This window comes from Capricornis sumatraensis, chromosome 23 (genome assembly GCF_032405125.1).
Source record: "Capricornis sumatraensis isolate serow.1 chromosome 23, serow.2, whole genome shotgun sequence".
Taxonomy (NCBI): Eukaryota; Metazoa; Chordata; class Mammalia; order Artiodactyla; family Bovidae; genus Capricornis; species Capricornis sumatraensis.
The window spans coordinates 21,455,040-21,475,728 of NC_091091.1; the positions used below are offsets into that span (position 1 = coordinate 21,455,040).

Below are 20,689 nucleotides of genomic sequence, written 5' to 3' on the forward strand. Positions count from 1 at the left end.
CTTTAAATCAAAAGGGAATCATAAATGTGGCAAAATTATTTGTTTAATCCTTAATTAGACTTTCAAATATTGCCATATCTTTTGCACTTCATTTATTCTTCCTTTTATGTAATACATTTTCATTGCTCTCCTGTGCCAACAAAGGCATTTTGCTCATCATCCCGCTCTACAAGGGTTAGATCATTAGCCACTGCAGTCACTGAAAGGCATTCAGGGTGGAGATCAGGGATGAGGTACCCTGTGCTCTGGGGAAACAGACAGAATGGGCCTTCATATAGTTAGATATTTTCAGGAGAAAATTTTATGAACTCAATTTCATTCATTTTCTCATCCTTAGAAAAGCACTAAAATCACTTCAGGAGACATCTGATCCTTGTGACTAGGAGCAGCCTTGTACCCAGATGGGGGTTGATTGCAAGTACCCCCTTCACCGAATCATTTTATATACTGACCTCCGCGTCTAGTTCTTCAGAGTTCTTCAGAGCTATCTGAGGGGCTGTCTCCTGAGCTCTAGGCCTCAGTAAGTCCCCAAATAAAAGTGAATCACAGCTCTCACATTGTGCACTTTTTGTTTAGTTGACACCTGCTATGCATATAGCAGACCCGAAAAATATTACTACTGTGAATGTTCATGTTTATATTTTCCCACATCTTGTATTATCTCTCAAGATAGTTTCTACAAATTCCTCCATCATTGTGAATGTCTCTCTGGAGAAGTTTGGTTGTTAAGGGGCAATAAACCTGGGACAGTAACTAAAGGGGCTTGTGAGGTGAGTGCTATGGAATATTCACATGCTCCTGGGAATGGTCCAGTGGAGAGTGAGTTTATCAGTCACAGTCCAACCAAGAAAAGAGAAGCCTCTCTAAGTATTTAAAACAAAGGAAATTTAATCCAGGGAATTTGTTTTAGGGTAATGGAAACACTGAGAGGTTAAACCAGGGACAGCCAGACAACTGATAATTATCAACAGAAGAAAACTGCTGCCATCTTCCCATGGAAGGGACAAAGGAGCTCAATGGATGGGGTTACCTGGCCAGAATTGGAACCAGAGTGGTCCTGTTCTGAAGGAGCTGGAGTTATGGGGGACATGCAGCTCTTGTAAAAGATGCTATCTGAGGCACAGACAGGGGGACCTCCGGCTCTCCTTCCATTCCCCAACCTCTTGCCAGTTCCTCTCTTTGGTTGATCTCAGCCAGAGCCAGCTGTGGGAATTTCAGCCTGCAGTATTTGTAGCACTGGGAACCAGGGCAAATAAGGGAAAAAGGCAAGTGGCTTTTAAGACAAGAAGAGAGCGATGGATAATCTGGGATGGAGAAGGCATTACCAAAGAAGTAAGATCCTTGGGAAGGTGAGATGCTATAGGGTCTAGGGCACATGTGGACACTTTGTCTATTGTAACACAGGGAAAAAAGCAGAATGTGGGTGCAGAGGCAGATAGACCTACAGATAAAAGGTTAAGAAACTGAGAAAATTCCTTTCTGATGCTTCTGTTGTTACAATGAGTTATGATACAATGGTTCTAAGAGAGGAAATGCATAGTGGGGGTGTGAATACGAGGAATAAAGAGTCTCACAGAGTAGAAAAAGGAGCCAGACAGAGAAACATGTAGTAAGTGGCTAATTGAGGTTTAAAGGTATTAATTTAAAGGGAAGTCAGTGTAATTATGGAGAGAATTTCTCTAGCTGTGTTTATCTTCTGAGTACAAACACAGAGAAGATGGTTGAATTCTTTCAGGGCTGGAGTAGATGCCAGGTAAAGGTGATGGCGGGAGAGTGCTAAAATATTTTCTAGGGACTGATTACAGTAAATGAGCTATGTGAAAGCTGCTTTGATTCACTGATGCTGTCAGTTAAAAGTTTAAGGTCAAGGCTCTTGCTAATATCTATTTCAGAGGGAAATCTGACATCTTGCTGTTGTTGTGCAATCATTAAGTTGTGTCCAACTCAGTGAAATGGCAACCCACTCCAGTATTCTTGCCTGGGAAATGCCATTTCCTTCTCCAGGGGATCTTTCTGATCCAGTGACTGAACCTATATCCCTATTTCCAAATTCAAAAGCTTTTGTGGAGTCGAGATCTGAGATTATACATATGAAGCTCACACAAAGAAGTCAGTCTCTTCTTTTCTATGAAGGGAGTTCAATTTTGGTCCAGGGTTGTCTGTGACTCAAGGCTGAATATTGTCACCCTGCTTATTTAACTTATATGCAGAGTACATCATGAGAAACGCTGGGCTGGAAGAAACACAAGCTGGACTCAAGATTGCCGGGAGAAATATCAATAACCTCAGATATGCAGATGACACCACCCTTATGGCAGAAAGTGAAGAGGAACTCAAAAGCCTCTTGATGAAAGTGAAAGAGGAGAGTGAAAAAGATGGTTTAAAGCTCAACATTCAGAAAACGAAGATCATGGCATCCGGTCCCATCACTTCATGGGAAATAGATGGGGAAACAGTGGAAACAGTGTCAGACTTTATTTTTCTGGGCTCCAAAATCACTGCAGATGGTGACTGCAGCCATGAAATTAAAAGACGCTTACTCCTTGAAAGAAAAGTTATGACCAACCTAGATAGCACATTCAAAAGCAGAGACATTACTTTGCTGACTAAGGTCCGTCTAGTCAAGGATATGGTTTTTCCTGTGGTCATGAATAGATGTGAGAGTTGGACTGTGAAGAAGGCTGAGCGCCGAAGAATTGATGCTTTTGAACTGTGGTGTTGGAGAAGACTCTTGAGAGTCCCTTGGACTGCAAGGAGATCCAACCAGTCCATTCTGAAGGAGCTCAGCCCTGAGATTTCTTTGGAAGAAATAATGCTAAAGCTGAAGCTCCAGTACTTTGGCCACCTCATGCGAATAGTTGACTCATTGGAAAAGACTCTGATGCTGGGAGGGATTGGCGGCAGGAGGAGAAGGGGACGACCGAGGATGAGATGGCTGGATGGCATCATGGACTTGATGGACGTGAGTCTGAGTGAACTCCGGGAGTTGGTGATGGACAGGGAGGCCCGGCGAGCTGCGATTCATGGGGTCGCAAAGAGTCGGACACGACTAAGTGACTGAACTGAACTGTCTGTGACTCAGTGCTGAAGTCTCCCTAATTCTAGCCTCCACTGCAGGAACACTTGGCTCCCACTTAGATTTCTGTTTGTCAGGTTTTCTTGTATCAGTGCTAAGGTGACACTTTCCTCTTCCACCTGTTTGTTGAGGGCAGACTCCTTTTCCAGAGTGAACCACAACCATATCTCTCACCCTTCATTTCTCTTCTGTAGTGTGCCCACCATCATTTCCCCATCAAGAAAGGAAACCTAATTCCTGTCCATTTGGATTAGGGTTGGCTTTTGGGAATTACTTGCAATGAATAAAATGGTTCTGTGTTCTGAGATTTGGTCTGAAGAAGCTTCACAGCTTGGAATGCTCACATAATTCCTCAGGATGCCCCCTCCTGGACTCCAGGTACCAGCAAGAAGTCCAAGCTACGTGGGCAGGCCACTGGCAGATGCTCTGTTGACAGGCCCAACTGAGTTCAACTTTTGGGTCATCCTTGCCCAAAAGCCAGACTTGTAAGTGAAGAAGCCTCCAGGTGATTTCAGCCCTCAGCTATTTGAATGGAATCACCCTTAGCAGCTTTATTTGGGAAAAACAGAAGGATATCTGCTAAGGCCCAAGGCCTTGTGGATCAGAGAAGAGCCACTTCCACTATGCCTAATTCAAATACCTGATCACAGAGTCCCTGAGCATTAAAAAGGCTGGGGGGTGGAGGGTACTGTTTTACATCCGAGTCTGGGGTGGTTTGTTACACAAGGGATAACTGGAATACTTTCCTATTTTTCTCACTTTGTTCAGAATGTATACCTATAATGTAAATATATTTTAAAACATATACTTCTTTATCACACCTGCATTCCTGCTAGTGGGTAGTGTTCCAAGGAAGCAACACCCTCTCCACACTCACTGTTTTGGGGCAAGTATGTGCATGGGTGAATGATTACATAGCTGTTTACTTCTATTTATGTAAACTAGGTTCCTCAATAGGTGTCTACAGTTTATATGTGCATAGATATAGTAGATTACTTTCCAAAAATGTTATAGCATCTGCACTCCTCCAGGGAAAGAATGCGGAGAAGGCAATGGCAAGCCACTCCAGTACTCTTGCCTGGAAAATCCCATGGGCAGAGAAGGCTGGTAGGCTGCAGTCCACGAGGTCGCTAAGAGTCAGACACGACTGAGCGACTTCACTTTCACTTTTCACTTTCATGCATTGGAGAAGGAAATGGCAACCCACTCCAGTGTTCTTGCCTGGAAAATCCCAGGGACGGGGGAACCTGGTGGGCTGCCATCTATGGGGTCGCACAGGGTCGGACACAACTGAAGCGACTTAGCAGCAGCAGCAGCAGGGAAAGAATGAATGGCTATTTAGCCATACCTTTAAGAGTACTAAGTTATTTTAAATTTTGTATTTTAGTGAGTAAACAATGGCATCTAAAACCGGTGTATAGATTGAATGAGTAAGGTAAAGTAAGGACTTGAGTTGTTGCAATCCATCAATGAGATAAACGTTTAAAGATTAAGATACTGGGTAAAATAGTGAGTTGATGGTTCAGTTCAGTTCAGTCGCTCAGTCGTGTCCGACTCTTTGCGACCCCATGAATCACAGCACACCAGGCCTCCCTGTCTATCACCAACTCCTGGAGTTCGCTCAGATTCACATCCATTGAGTCAGTTATGCCATCCAGCCATCTCATCCTCTGTGAGGATGAGTCATCCTCTGACTCTTTTCCAATGAGTCAGCTCTTCACATGAGGTGGCCAAAGTACTGGAGTTTCAGCTTTAGCATCATTCCTTCCAAAAGTTGATGGTTAACAGGAAATATTTTAACAACTTGATTAGTTAGACACAAAATCTGCAGTGCTGTACTACAGAGTTCAAAGATCACTAGGCCAGAAAGCTATCTATCATTTTAGTAGATATTTCATTTACAAAGCTGTTATGGGTTGAATTGTTTCCCCTCAAAATACTGTTGATGTCCTGGTCCTGGTATCTATGAATTACAGCCTTATTTCTAAATAAGGTCATTACAGCCAATATAATGACCTTATTTGGAAATAGGATCTTTGCAGAGGTAATCAAGTTAAAACAAGATTAGTGAAAGTGAAAGTCACTCAGTCGTGTCCGACTCTTTGTGACCCCATGGACTATACAGTCCATGGAATTCTCCAGGTCAGCATACTGGAGTGGGAAGGCTTTTCCCTTCTCCAGGGGATCTTCCCAACACAGGGATCAAACCGAGGTCTCTCACATTGCAGGCAGATTCTTTACCAGCTGAGCCATAAGAGAAGCCCAAGAATACTGGAGAGGGCAGCCTATTTGTTCTCCAGCGGATCTTCCCAAATCAGGAATCGAACTGGGGTCTCTTGCATTGCAGGCAGATTCTTTACCAACTGAGCTATGAGGGAAGCAAAATGAAATTAGGGTGGGTACAATCCAATATGACTGTTCAATTAGGTTCAGTTGCTCAGTTGTGTCTGACTCTTTGCAACCCATGGACTGCAGCATGCCAGGCTTCCCTGTCCATCACCAACTCCCAGAGCTTGCTCAAACTCACATCCATAGAGTGGGTGATGCCATCCAAACTTCTCATCCTCTGACATCCCCTTCTCCTCCTGCCTTCAATCTTTTCCAGCATCAGGGTCTTTTCAGATAAGTCAGTTCTTTGCATTAGGTGGCCAAAGTATTGGAGTTTCAACTTCAGCATCAGTCCTTCCAATGAATACCCAGGACTGATCTCCTTTAGGATGGACTGGTTGGATCTCCTCGCTGTCCAAGGCACTCTCAAGAGTCTTCTCCAACACCACAGTTCAAAAGCATCAATTCTACAGCACTCAGCTTTCTTTATGGTCCAACTCCCACATCAATACACAACTACTGGAAAAACCATAGCTTTGACTAGACAGACATTTGTTGGCAAAGTAATGTCTCTGCTTTTTAACAGGCTGTCTAGGTTGGTCATAACTTTGCTTCCAAGGAGTAAGTGTCTTTTAATTTCATGGCTGCAGTCACCACCTGCAGTGATTTTGGAGCCCCCAAAAATAAAGTCTGTCACTGTTTCCATTGTTTCCCCATCTATGCCACGAAGTGATGGAACCAAATGCCATGCTCTTAGTTTTCTGAATGTTGAGCTTTAAGCCAACTTTTTCACTCTCCTCTTTCACTTTCATCAAGAGGCTCTTCAGTTCCTCTTCACTTTCTGCCGTAAGGGTGATGTCATCTGCATATCTGAGGTTATTGGTATTTTTCCCGGCAGTCTTGATTCTAGTTTGTGCTTCATCCAGCCCAGCATTTCTCATGATGTACTCTGCATATGAGTTAAATAAGCAGGGTGACAATATACAGCCTTGACTTACTCCTTTCCCAATTTGGAACCAGTCTGTTGTTCCATGTCCAGTTCTAACTATTGCTTCTTGACCTTCATACAGATTTCTCAGGGGGCAGGTAAGGTGGTCTGGTATTGCCATCTCTTTAAGAATTTTCCACAGTTTGTTACGATACACACAGCCAAAGGCTTTGGCATCATCAACAAAGCAGAAGTAGATGTTTTTCTGGAACTCTCTTTTTTGCTTTTTTGATGATCCGGTGGATGTTGGCAATTTGATCTCTGGTTCCTCTGCCTTTTCTAAATCCATTTTGAACATCTGAATGTTCACAGTTCACTTACTGGTCATAGTAAACCAAGAGAAAGCACTGGTCATAGCAAACACCCTCTTCTAACAACACAAGAGAAGACTACACAAGGACATCACCAGATGGTCAATATCAAATCAGACTGATTATATTCTTTGCAGCCAAATAAGGAGAAGCTCTATACAAACAGCAAAAACAAGACTGGGAGCTGACTGTAGCTCAGATCATGAACTCCTTATTGCCGAATTCAGACTTAAGTTGAAGACAGTAGGGAAAACCACTAGACCATTCAGGTATGACCTAAATTAAATCCATTATGATTATACAGTGGAAGTAACAAATAGATTCAAGGGATTAGATCTGATAGAGTGCCTGAAGAACTATGGACAAAGGTTCATGACATTGTACAGGAGGCAGTGATCAAGACTATCCCCAAGGCAAAAAAAAAAAAAACAACAACCCAAAACACAAAAAGGCAAAATGGCTGTCTGAGGAGGCCTTAAAAATAGCTGAGAAAAGAAAAGACACAAAAGGCAAAGGAAAAAAGGAAAGATATACCCATTTGAATTTAGAGTTCCAAAGAATAGCAGGGAGAATAAGAAAGCCTTCCTCGGTGATCAATGCAAAGAAATAGAGGAAAACAATAGGATGGGAAAGACTGGAGATCTCTTCAAGAAAACTAGAGATACCAAGGGAACATTTCATGCAAAGATGGGTACAATAAAAGACAGAAATGGTATGGACCTAACAGAAGCAGAAGACAGTAAGAAGAGCTGGCAAGGATACACAGAAGAACTATACAAAAAAGATCTTCATGACTCAGATAACCACGATGGTGTGATCACTCATCTAGAGCCAGACATCCTGGAATGTGAAGTCAAGTGGGCCTTAGGAAGCATCACTACAGACAAAGCTAGTGGAGGTGATGGAATTCCAGTTGAGCTATTTCAGATCCTAAAAGATGATGTTGTTACAGTGCTGCACTCAATATGCCAGCAAACTTGGAAACTCAGCAGTGGTCACAGGACTTGCAAAGGTCAGTTTTCATTCCAATCCCAAAGAAAGGCAATGCCAAAGAATGTTCAAACATGAGTGTATGCTTCTAGAAAGGGGAAACTTGGACACAGAGACATGCAAACAACAGAGAATGCCATGTGAACATGAATCAGAGATTAAGGTGATACTTCTACGAGCCAAGGAACAAAAAAGTTTACCAGAAAAGCACCAGAAGCTAGGAGAGAAGCATGAAACCTTTTCTTCCTCACAGCTCTCAGAAGGAACCAACTTCACCAACGTCTTGATCTCAGATTTCTAGACTCTAAAACTGTAAGACAATAAAATTCTGTCATCCTACGGTTTGTATGCAATTTTTGGTACTTTATTATGACAGCCCCAGGAAACTAATGCAGAAGGAAAACTAAAATACCAGTGAATGGTTTTTCTCTTTGTTATTTTCCAGGATAGAAAGTTTTAGGAAAAGAAAAGCTGAATTAATGGCAACCCACTCCAGTATTCTTGCCTAGAGAATCCCATAGGCTAGGAGCCTGGCAAGCCACAGTCCATGGGTGCTGGGGTCCAGCCCCAGTGGATCCAGGGAATTCGAAGGGGAGATGGCATCAGCGATCAGGAAAACAATAGCTTAATTAAGTATTAATTAAAGATATAAAGAGAGACTTAATAAGAATAGCTCAGTGGGAAAAATCAGTGGAGACAAGGGGCTGAATAACTTGGTTTATGTGGAATATCAATAAAACCTCGAGACAAGAGGTTTGCACCACCTACGTAGGCCACAGGCATCTTTCTGTTCTCCCGAAGGAGAGGAGACACTAAGGCCTCCCCGGTCAGATCTTGGAAGACCAGGCATAATTAGCAGTCTTGGTGGGCATCCACGCTCCAGATGGGAATTCAGCCAGAAAAATGCAGAACAAGAAAGAACAACACGGGGGAATCAGTCTTTCCAGGAACTGATCGGTTTTCTTTATTTTCCAGGTTTGCTTATATACTTTTTGCTATACATAGAGATAGAATACAAAGTCACACAGGGTCAGTAGACCTGACCTTTATCAAAATCAGGTGCTTCATATAAATGTATACAAAAGGTCTTAGGTGGCTTTACATCATCTTCTGGCCATGAGGCCTGCTTACATTTTATGGCCCTTTCTTTCTGATAATGGTCAGTCAACCAGAAAACCTATTTTCCAGGGGTGATTTTTCTTATACCAGGCACCAGATAAAGTTGCATTCCTATAGGGTGAAGGTGCAGTGAGTTACAATTAAGAAAGGAATTTAGTTAGCCTAAAGTTTAACATGATTAATATCAAAGGTTAATACCTATTTCTCCTATATGCTAGTTATATTTATTTATGTGTATAAGGGGAGGGAATATGGAGACTTGGCAGCAAATATTGGCCCAACAAATGAAAACCCTTCACCACTAATACTATACTAATAATTTTCTAACTTCTCAAAAGAGTCTGTATTTAGAAAGTTTAAAGCATCTTGTGCGTCTCACGGTTGGGGAGCTGTGAACAATCACATGTGGCTGGATGAAACTGTCAGGCAAGCTACAGAACTTTCAGAGGAGTTTGTAAGTTGAAACACTCTTGTCACGCCCAGGAATTTATTAACTGGAGCTCTAAGTTAACTCCTTCTCAGAGAGAGGTGGTGGGGGACAGCCCCCCATAAAGTCAGAGGTGTAGGTGAGAGCATGAAGCAGTAAAGTAGGCAGACTCTGGTTTTGGGGGTAGATGCTCGGGAACAGGGGGTCTCCTGAGGCTCGATCCCGCCTTTGTGTATGCCAAGCCTCCTTCCTCATGACCTTTGCCACGGGTGGAGTTCCTCACGCTGGCTCCCAGCACATGGGATCACAAGAGTTGGACAAAAGTTAGTGACTAAACCAACCAATCACCAGTTCCCATTACAGGCAAGTGAGAAGCCTGTAACAATAATTTTATAGAAAGGTTGAAAAACCAATATTCTCAGAGTTGTGAAAACGGCAATTTTTTCCCCCTCTTGAGCTCAGTCACACAATTGCACTCATCTCACATGCTAGGAGAGTAATGCTCAAAATTCTCCAAGCCAGGCTTCAGCAATACATGAACCATGAACTTCCAGATGTTCAAGCTGGTTTTAGAAAAGGCACAGGAACCCAAGATCAAATTGCCAACATCAAATTGCCAGATCATCAAAAAAGCAAGAGAATTCCAAAAAAACATCTATTTCTGCTTTATTGACTATGCCAAAGCTTTTGACTGTGTGTATCGCAACAAACTGTGGAAAATTCTGAAAGAGATGGGAATACCAGACCACCTGACCTGCCTCTTGAGAAACCTGTATGCAGATCAGGAAGCAACAGTTAGAACTGAACATGGAACAGACTGGTTCCAAATAGGAAAAGGAGTATGTCAAGGCTGTATATTGTCACCCTGCTTATTTAACTTATATGCGGAAGCTTATATACATCATGAGAAACACTGGACTGGAAGAAACACAAGCTGAAATCAAGATTGCCCGGAGAAATATCAATAACCTCAAATATGCAGATGACGCCACCCTTATGGCAGAAAGTGAAGAGGAACTAAAAAGCCTCTTGATGAAAGTGAAAGAGGAGAGTGAAAAAGTTGGCTTGAAGCTCAACATTCAGAAAACTAAGATCATGGCACCTGGTTCCATCATTTCATGGCAAATAGATGGGGAAACAGTGGAAATAGTGGCTGACTTTATTTTTTTGGGCTCCAAAATCACTGCAGATGGTGATGGCAGCCATGAAATTAAAAGACACTTACTCCTTGAAAGGAAAGTTATGATAAGCCTAGACAGCATATTAAAAAGCAGAGACATTACTTTGCCAACAAAGGTCTGTCCAGTCAAGGCTATGGTTTTTCCAGTAATCATGTATGGGTGTGAGAGTTGAACTCTAAAGAAAGATGAGTGCCGAAGAATTGATGCTTTTGAACTGTGGTGTTGGAGAAGACTCTTGAGAGTCCCTTGGACTGCAAAGAGATCCAACCAATCCATCCTAAAGGAGATAAGTCCTGGATGTTCATTGGGAGGACTGATGCTGAAGCTGAAACTCCAATACTTTGGCCACCTCATGCAAAGAGTTGACTCATTGGAAAAGACTCTGATGCTGGGAGGGATTGGGGGCAGGAGGAGAAGGGGACGACAGAGGATGAGATGGGTGATTAGCATCACCAACTCAATGAACATGAGTTTGAGTGAACTCCGGGAGTTGGTGATGGACAGGGAGGCCTGGCATGCTGCAGTTCATGGGGTCTCCAAAGAGTTGGACATGACTGAGCAACTGAACTGAACTGAACTGAACTGAGCTCAATCCAGCCCAATATCTTCTGCTCCAGTTAAAAATTAATTTCAGAGTTTCCCTGGTGGTAGTGGTAAAGAGTCTGTCTGCCAATGCTGGAGACATGGGTTCAATCCCTAGCTGGGATATATCCCACATGCCACAGAGCAAAAAATCCCATGCACCACAAGTATTGAGCCTGTGCCCTAGAGACCAGGACCTGCAACTACTAAGCCCACATGGTACAACTACAGAAGCCTGCGTGCCCTAGAGCCCGTGCTCCCCAACAAGAGAAGCCACTGCTATGCGAAGCCCACACACCACAACTAGGAGTAGCCCCACTTGCTGCAACTAGGGAAAAGCCTGTACAGCAGTGAAGACTCTGCAGATACAAATATAAATAAATTAAAAATTAATTCCAAAGCTCACACACAGCCAATGTCATCAACTTGTTTTTTTAAAAAAGGGAAGAAATAGAGGGAAGGTTTGGTTGTTTCTTTAGGTAAGCATGTATATCTAATGTAAGAGAGATTAAAAATTGTTTCTTTTTCATCACTTAGTACACTGCATAATATTTAATTAATTATTCATAAATATGCTTTGAAAAGAAATGTTTCTATTTCTTTGGGGCTTGCAATTTTACAATTTTAAATGGATTAGAGGAGGTTTTCAGGCTGTCCTAGGTTTTTTTTTATTGTGTAATACTTCATACGTCTAAGTTTTGAAACATAGTAAGAAAATCATTATCTGTGAGCCTGTTGTCCCACTGAAGAACTTGAGCTTGACTAAGAACCATTGTAGCTCTGTGTGTTACCGCTCTGATCTTACCACCCTCTCTCCACCCCCTCACTCCCACCTCTCCACCCCTCCACCAACCCCAAACCAGGAGCTGACATTGAAAACACAGTAATTTCTGTACCTAGTCATCTGTTTGTTGTTGCTGCCACTATGCCAACGCAATCTTTGTACCCTGTGAAATGACACCCTAAGCATGGCTCTCTAAATCCTAAGACCTTTGGGTAACAACTGTTATTTTCAAAATGTTCCCAGATTGCTTTTTTAAAAATCACAATCATATTTGCAGATTTACCTTAAAGGGAACTTGGAGTCTGTTTTTGATGTTTATCTCAATAGAATTATCAGAGTATCTGTTGTATCAAAAAAAAAAATCTGTTTTTTGTCCCCATTCATGGGACACAGCTTCTAAATCCTTGGGTTTTCCCACTTCTAACACAGAAGTTTGTTATTCATGCTGAGCCTCTGGGATCACACTTGAGTTTATGATAAAGAGGTGACTCATGGTAGATTCCTAAACAGTGTCAAGATGGAGTTGGCCATGCCAGAAAGATGAACTTGGTATTTAGAGAACTGAAGCTTTCACCCAAGTGATATCAGCCAGAGCTTAGGGCTTTCAAGGAATGGAAGAAGTTAGAGACTGAGTTCTATCAGATGGCCAATCAATCAATCAACTGTGCTCAGGTAATGAAGTTCCAGTGAAAACCTCCAGACACCAAAGCTCTGATGAGATTCTGGGTTGGTGAATATATCAACACATTGAATGGGTAATGCATTCTGATTCCTTGCAAGAGAATATAGATGCTCTGCATTTGGGGCACTCCTAAACCTTGTCCAACGTGTCTCTCCATTTGTAGCTTTCATATGTAATAGAATTGTGGTTGTAAGTATAGCATCTTCCTGAGTTCTGTGAGTCATTCCAGTGAATTATTGAACCTAGGGGGTCATGGAAACCCTGCATTTTTAGCCAGCTAGTTATAAGTGTGGGTAATCTGGAGACCCCTGGACTTGTGGCTGACATCAGAAGCGAGGGTAGTCTTTTGGAGAATGATGCCCTTAACATAAGGCTTACCAGGTGGTCACTAGTGGTAGAGAAACTGCCTGCCATTGTAGGAGACATAAGAGACCTGGGTTTGATTCCTGTGTCGGGAAGATCCCCTGGAGAAGGGCATGGCAACCCACTCCAGTATTCTTGGCTGGGGAATTCCATGAACAGAGAAGTCTAGCAGGCCACAGTTCATAGGGTCACAAAAAACGGGACATGACTGAAGTGACTTAGCATGCGCGTGCACACGCATACACACAGAGACACACACATACTTAACGTATGGAGTATGGACTAACTCTGAGTAGTTAGTATCTGAATTGCAGTGCAATACTGCAGCATCTAATTTATCGCTTGTTGCAAAACAGATACTCATTAGGTTAATCACACTTTTTTGCTAAAAAGAATTAACTTGTATTTTGAAACATACCATATCCTCTCTGGGTATTGTCAATAATAGGAATACGTGCTCTGCCAAGGAATTCATCACCTTGGTCAATTAGAGCTTCCTTCACCGCCTCATATCCATGTAAGACCACCGTGGTCTGGGATCCAAGGTACACAGTGTAAACAGGGCCATATTGTTTGGCCAACTGTAAAGAGATGCAAACAACTATAAGGGCTATTGTGAAATCTCTCCATTGGAGGCTTCGGTGAGAATTAACTAATGATTCACACGTAGCTTAGACTTTGCTCCATTAAGTTCCTTTCAGTAATTTAAACTGGGCTACAGTCATGGATTCATTCTTTCCTTCATCTATACATGCAACCATTGAGCAATATAAATATTCACTAAGCAATTATATTCTGTCAGACATTGTGCCGGGAACCCTCATGGAACTTACAGTCTAGTGGAAGTAACAGGCATAAAACAAGCTACATTTGCAATACAAGCTGCACATGATTCTATGAAAGTGGTAAAGAATGTACTTATGCTAGATGATAATGGGAAAACAATAAAATAGATGAAAATTCTATGAGAATGTGACGTTTAAGATAAAACTAAAGATAAAGATGAGAAAGAAGCAGACATGATAAGAGAAAGAGAGCTTACTTAGTAGGTATTAAAAAGAATGAAATCTATATATTTATGATAGCATTGTGTCAAGGGGAAAAATAGAGTACTAAAACAGCTGCCAGCCAGGGATTCGTTTTCAAATGTATTTTACATCCATGCATGTGAATTTAAAGTAGCCATTTGAAAGTACTTATGTGAAGATGTATGATGGTACGGAAATGTGTTCATGTTCTAAATAGCTGAAAACAAAATTACATTTAAAGATCCATATGCATATAACAATCTTCCATTTTTTTAAGTAAAATTCTTAAATGGCAAAACTTACTGAAATTGCCACCTCTTTTCTTTCTGCCATTCCTACACTTTTAAAAACTTACACTTCAATGGTAGAGAATTTTGCCACTTTATTTTCTCTGTCCAAGGAAAATGAAACTATTTTCTTGGTTCCTCTGACGGAGTGTCTCTCTGTATTTTGGGGCACAAAATATCAGGCCCTTCTCTTTCAACCTCACCCTCAGCTGACGGTGTTGCTCCCTATTTCACAGAAATAATAGGAGAGAATGTCCGTGTGCTTCTACCATAGCTTCTTGTTCACTTGAACCTGTACCCATACACATAGTTTTCTCTTAATATAAAAAGGCCCAATTCTCCAGCTTATGCCCTGGATTCCATTCCCTTTTAGCTATGGCAACCTGACTTTCCTTTTTTACAGCAATGTTGAACATCACCCTATTTCTCTTCCTCCCCCAGTCCCTGGCAACCACCATTCTACTCCCTACTTCTATGACTCTTTTAGAGTCCCCATGTGAGTGAGTTCATACAGTATTTGTCCTTCTGTGTCTGGCTTCTATAATTTAGGATATCCTCCAGGTTCATCCATGTTGTTGTCAGTGACAGGATTTCCTCCTTCATTAAGGGGAAATAATATTCCTGTGTGTGCGTGCGCGTGCACATCGTACTTTCTTTATTCATTGGTCAGACGACAGTAACTAGGGAATTTTTGGAGAATGTATACTTGCACGGTGAACTCAAAGGAGTGAATGTCAGTCAGGGAGCAGAGCTGAGTTGTGTCAGAGCAAGACGTGAGATCACTCTTCAAAAGGAGGATCACAAATTATCCCATAGATTAGTGTGAAATAGTAATAATAATATAAAAAGACATTATTTACTTTTTTTTTTTTTTACATTTGCTTTTCTTTTGGTTCGTGTTATATGCAGAGAGGATTAGAAGACTTTTGGTTAAAATATGTTCTGACTTCAGAATTTCCCCATTCACTAGAATTCAATTCTCAGGTCAGGTTAACACACTTCACTATCACCTCTAAAGTGATCCAATTCAGAAAAAAATAAAGGGGGTGGGGGAGAACATCTGTCTTGTAATACAGAAATAGATACACCAAAGTGCCTTAGCAGTGAGTAAAACTGTTAATAAGAAAAGTTAAAGACGACACAAAGATAATCTGAAGCTAACACCCCTTTATCTGGAGATGACCAGCCCCTAATAAAACCCCCTTACCTTGGAAAGAGATACAGGGATGTCCTTGAGGTTTAGTTGCATCAGATTCCCAATGATGGGAAGGGGAGTTGGACCAGGAGGGAGCTTTCCCAAACCTTTGTGACTTTTCTTCCACACAAAAAGAAAAACCAGGCAAGTGACACAAATCACAAGAGCAAGAGTAGTGAGTTCCAGTCGTTCCATCTTGGTTCCTCGGTGTTAGTAACTGTTTGGGTTGCTTGTTAGCAAAATCTTGTACACACCCGGGTTATGATTTATAAGTCAAAGGCTGGTCTGAGTTCTTGGACTTAGGAAACAAACAACCTGGAACTGCTTTTGGCCATATTTACCTTCCTGAAGCTTGAGATTGGGATGGATTCATATCTTTCCTACCTCTCATTCACAAAATCTGCAATTTTTGATTTTTTAAGTCTCTCCATTACATGTACTATTTCCTTTCAGCACTAACGATACATTAACTATAAAGCTGGGGGATTTAGAGGTACAAACTATTAGGTATAAAATAAACTACAAAGACGTATGGTACAACATGGAGAATATAGCCAATATTTTATAACTATAAAAAGCATAACCCTTGAAATTTGCAAACCACTATATTGTACGCCTGTAATGTATAATATTGTATAGCAACTACTTCAATAATTTTTAAAAAGCTAACCAAATTTTTAAATTGCAATCTATAATGATTGTTTTTAAAGTGTTAAACTAACCTTATATTCCTAGGATGGACAGCTCTTCTTTCTCATGATATAGTAAAACATTTTTATTTTCTGAATTTGATCTGCCATTACTTTGTTATGGATTTCTGTACTTATGCACATGTAGACTATTGGTTTGCAATTCTGTTCTCTGTAATGTGTTTGTCTGGTTTTAACATCAGATTTTTGATAGCCAGATAAAGTAATTTGGCAAATATTCCATGTTTTTCTTTTTAATAAATGAGTTTTTATGGTTTTAATTAAAAGATTCATGTTATTTTTCCTAAAAAGTTTGATAAAATACTACAGTGAAACAATCTGGTGCTTTCCCTGTGGGAAATTTCTTTAAGAGAAAAATCCGTTTTTCCTCTTACTACAGCTGGCGTTTGACGCACGCCAGATAATAAAAAAAGGAATACTGCAGGGTGATGGGAAGACTGGACCTTTCCCATTTTTGAGGTTGTAGCCGAACTTTTATTGGTGGTCCTAGTAAAATATATAACTCTCTTTTCTAGGCAAGTCCTTCTTTCAGGTTTCCTTCAAACAATGCCTTTACTCTCCCATAAGAATGTGAAGATTCAGAGATTTTGAATAGGAAAATTCTCGTTGGGTAGCAGTCTCTTTAAATCATGAGCTGGCTATGTAGAGGGAAAGTTATGGAAGACTGGCAGGAGAGGACGGTGAGTGAAAGAGAGAAATGTGTCTTCTCTGGGAACACTGGAAGAAAGCAAGTTTTTCAAAGTTATTGCTGGTATCTTGTGAAGGCCCAGGTTGCTACCATGGTGAGGGCAAAGGCACCAGCACCACAATTATGGTAATACCACTTGGCTCCCCTTCACCTCGAGGTCCTATGGGCCCATTCTGGTTCCAAATAGGAAAAGGAGTACGCCAAGGCTGTATATTGTCACCCTGCTTATTTAACTTATATGCAGAGTACATCATGAGAAACGCTGGGCTGGAAGAAGCACAAGCTGGAATCAAGATTGCCGGGAGAAATATCAATAACCTCAGATATGCAGATGACGCCACCCTTATGGCAGAAAGTGAAGAGGAACTCAAAAGCCTCCTGATGAAAGTGAAAGAGGAGAGTGAAAAAGTTGGCTTAAAGCTCAACATTCAGAAAACGAAGATCATGGCATCTGGTCTCATCACTTCATGGGAAATAGATGGGGAAACAGTGAAAACAGTGTCAGACTTTATTTTTTTGGGCTCTAGGATCACTGTAGATGGTGACTACAGCCATGAAATTGAAAGACGCTTACTCCTTGGAAGGAAAGTTATGACCAACCTAGATAGCATATTTAAAAGCAGAGACATTAGTCAACAAAGGTCCGTCTGGTCAAGGCTATGGTTTTTCCAGTGGTCACGTATGGATGTGAGTTGGACTGTGAAGAAGGCTGAGTGCTGAAGAATTGATGCTTTTGGACTGTGGTGTTGGAGAAGACTCTTGAGAGTCCCTTGGACTGCAAGGAGATCCAACCAGTCCATTCTGAAGGAGATCAGTCCTGGGTGTTCTTTGGAAGGATTGATGCTGAAGCTGAAACTCTAATACTGTGGCCACCTCATGTGAAGAGTTGACTCACTGGAAAAGACCCTGATGCTGGGAGGGATTGGGGGCAGGAGGAGAAGGGGATGACAGAGGATGAGATGGCTGGATGGCACCACCGACTTGATGCACATGAGTCTAGGTGAACTCCGGGAGTTGGTGATGGACAGGGAGGCCTGGAGTGCTGCGATTCATGGGGTTGCAGAGAGTCGGACATGACTGAGCGACTGAACTAAACTGGTCCCATTCTGTACCTGTAACCTGTGCTGCACTCTCAGGGACACAGCATAGCCTGCATTACGGAAAAGGTCTATGGCATCCTGGTGCAGCAGATTCTTTAGGTCTCAGCCATTGACCGAGCAGATCTTATCACCCTCCTGGAGCCACCCATCCAGGGCCACAGCCCTGTTCTCTTTGATGTGGCTGATGAAGATTCTACTGTCATTGGAGACATACTGCTGATCTGTCCTACCGATGATGTTGAAGCCCAGGCCTGATGGTCCTCTAGTAAGACTGATCTCCTCCTCAGTAACCAAGTAATCTGCTCTTCTGTTCATGGCGAAGACTGGCACAGGTGAAGGCGAGAATCACTCCTGGCAGGAGCCATACCACCACACTTTTGGTTTCATCAGCCCACTAACCAGTAAAGGGCCTTGTGGGAAAATTTTTGTTAATATAGCGAATTTTTTTAAAAGTTCTAGAAATGGATAATGGTGATGATTGTACAAAGTTGTGATTGTGCTTAATGCCACTGACCCGTACATTTAAAAATGTTAAAATGATATACTTTATGTATATTTTACCATAATAAAATGATTACCTAGTTGGTATTTGATAACTGTTCTCATTTGTATTTAAGATAATTAATGCTTTGCTGATTTATTCTTTGAGATAAATCTTACTATTAATAGCAATGTCTCAGAATCTAGACATTATTTTATGGCAAATTTGTTATAAATCTTTTTCAAAATCTAAAAAAATCTACTGTTTCCTACTATATATTATAGAAAACATTAGAACCATTTTATTCATTGCAAGTAATTCCCAAAAGCCAACCCCAGTCCAAACAGATAGGAATTAGGTTTCCTTTCTTGATGGGGAAGTGGTGGTGGGCACACTACAGAAGAGAATGAGGGGTGAAAGATATGGTTGTGGTTCGTTCTAAGAAATGCAATCTGCCCTCAAAAAGCAGGAGGAAGAGGAAAGTATCACCTTTGCACTGATGTAGGAAAACCTGAGGAAAAGAAGTGGGAGCCAAGTTAGCACTAAAATTCATTAAATTGTTTCAACTTTATTATTTTTCACTAATTCCAGAACTCTATTTTTCCACAGCAGACTATTTGCTTCCATTAAACAACCTTATTAGGCTGCATTCCTATATGCATTACATGTGGGGCTACTAAGCTGGGAAGGAGCCACAGCCAGTGATAGGTTTGGGCATGAAGAACCTAGGTAGAGGTAATTAGCTTGAAGTGTGAATGTTGCTCAGTCCTGTCCGACTCTTTGTGACCCCATGGACTATACAGTCCATGGAATTCTCCAGACCAGAATACTGGAGTGGGGAGCTATTCCCTTCCCCAGGGGATCTGCCCAACTCAGGAACTGAACCTAGGTCTCCTGCATTGCAGTTGGGTTCTTTATCAGTTGAGCCACCAGGGAAGCCCATATCCATATCCATATCCATGGGCTTCCCTGGAGACTCAAATAGTAAAAGAATCTGCCTACAATGTGGGAAACTCAGGTTTGATCCCTGAGTTGGGAAGATGCCCTGGAGAAGGGAACAGCTACCCACTCCAGTATTCTTGCCTGGGAATTCCATGGACAGAGGAGCCTGGTGGGTTATAGTCGATGGGATTGCAAAGTCAGACACAACTGAGCAACTAACAATTTCATATACACTGCTGTAGTCCTTCCAGCCCCTTCTGTGAAATCAGCATCCACTGATGATTATTCTGAGTTGCTTGCAAACATTTGTTTGCGGACATTACACAATGAGGTCAATTATGGACTTTGAAATGCTTGAAAACGTTGGACTGGTAAACGTGTGCAGAAAGGGCAGTTTTCAAGTTACCTAATCAATTTCCCTGCTTAAAAACCTTAAAAGGTGTTTTTTTTTTAATTCGTGAAGTTTTAATAGACCTTTCATTACTAAGATTTTGTTTCTGGAGCAGTTTTATAGCAAAATTGAGCAGAAGATACAGAGAGTTCTCATATACTCCCTGCCTCTATTATGTCCTGAACCAGAGTGGTATATTTGCATGTGTATGTCCAGTTATTCCAGCACAATTTGTTGAAAAGACTATTTTTTCTCCATTGCATTGCCTTTGTTCTGTGACAAAGACTGGCTGAGTATGTGGGTCCATTTCTGGACTCTCTTTTCTGTCCCACTAATCTACTTGTCTCTTTGGTTTTTTTGCCAACAACAGTCTTGATCACTGTAGTTTTGTAAGTCTTGAACTTAGGTCATGGCCTCCAACTTGGTTCTTCACTGTTACACCATCTATTCTACTTCTCCATATATGCTTTAGAATCATTGTCAATATTCATAAAATAACCTGTTGGGATTTTAACTGAGATTGCATTGAATCTATAGATCAGGTTAGAAAGAAGTAACACGCTGACAGTATTGTCTTCCTATCCACAAACATGGAATATCCTCATCTATATCAACTCTTCATTGATTTACTGAAGTTCTGTAGTTTTCCTTATATAGATCTTAACAGACACACATTTTGTTAGATTTATACCTATTTCACAGTTTGGGGTGCTAATATAAATGTTATTGTGCTTTAGATTTCAAATCCTGCAATGTTTTGCTAGAAGGTTTATAACCTTTGGAAATATCACTGATATGTAACAAGGCTCAGAAGGTCCACCAGATTCCTCTTCCCCTCTTGACATCTACCTTACCAGTCTCATTTTTTTGGTGCTTCTACTTTTGCTAATGTTACACCTGTACCAAACTTTGGTCTTTTCTTGGAAGGTTCTTGAACTGAGATCTTCACATTATAAGGCTTCACATGTGAGCGTTTTTTAAAATAACAGCTTTATTGAGATGTAAGTCACATACAATTCACTCTTTTAAAGCACAC

At 41.3% G+C, this 20,689-nt stretch overlaps 1 protein-coding gene across 1 annotated transcript in view; it reads right to left on the reverse strand.

Moving 5' to 3' along the window:
* The window catches only part of LOC138070546 (cytochrome P450 2C23-like), a 29,449-nt gene extending 13,913 nt beyond the window's left edge, over positions 1-15,536 (reverse strand). The window contains exons 1-2 of the mRNA XM_068961799.1: positions 15,354-15,536; positions 13,250-13,412 (exon numbers count right to left, since the gene is read on the reverse strand). Of these exons, the coding sequence (XP_068817900.1) occupies positions 13,250-13,412; positions 15,354-15,536 (346 nt within the window). The remainder of the gene's footprint in view (positions 1-13,249; positions 13,413-15,353) is intronic.
* Positions 15,537-20,689: the final 5,153 nt, after the last annotated feature.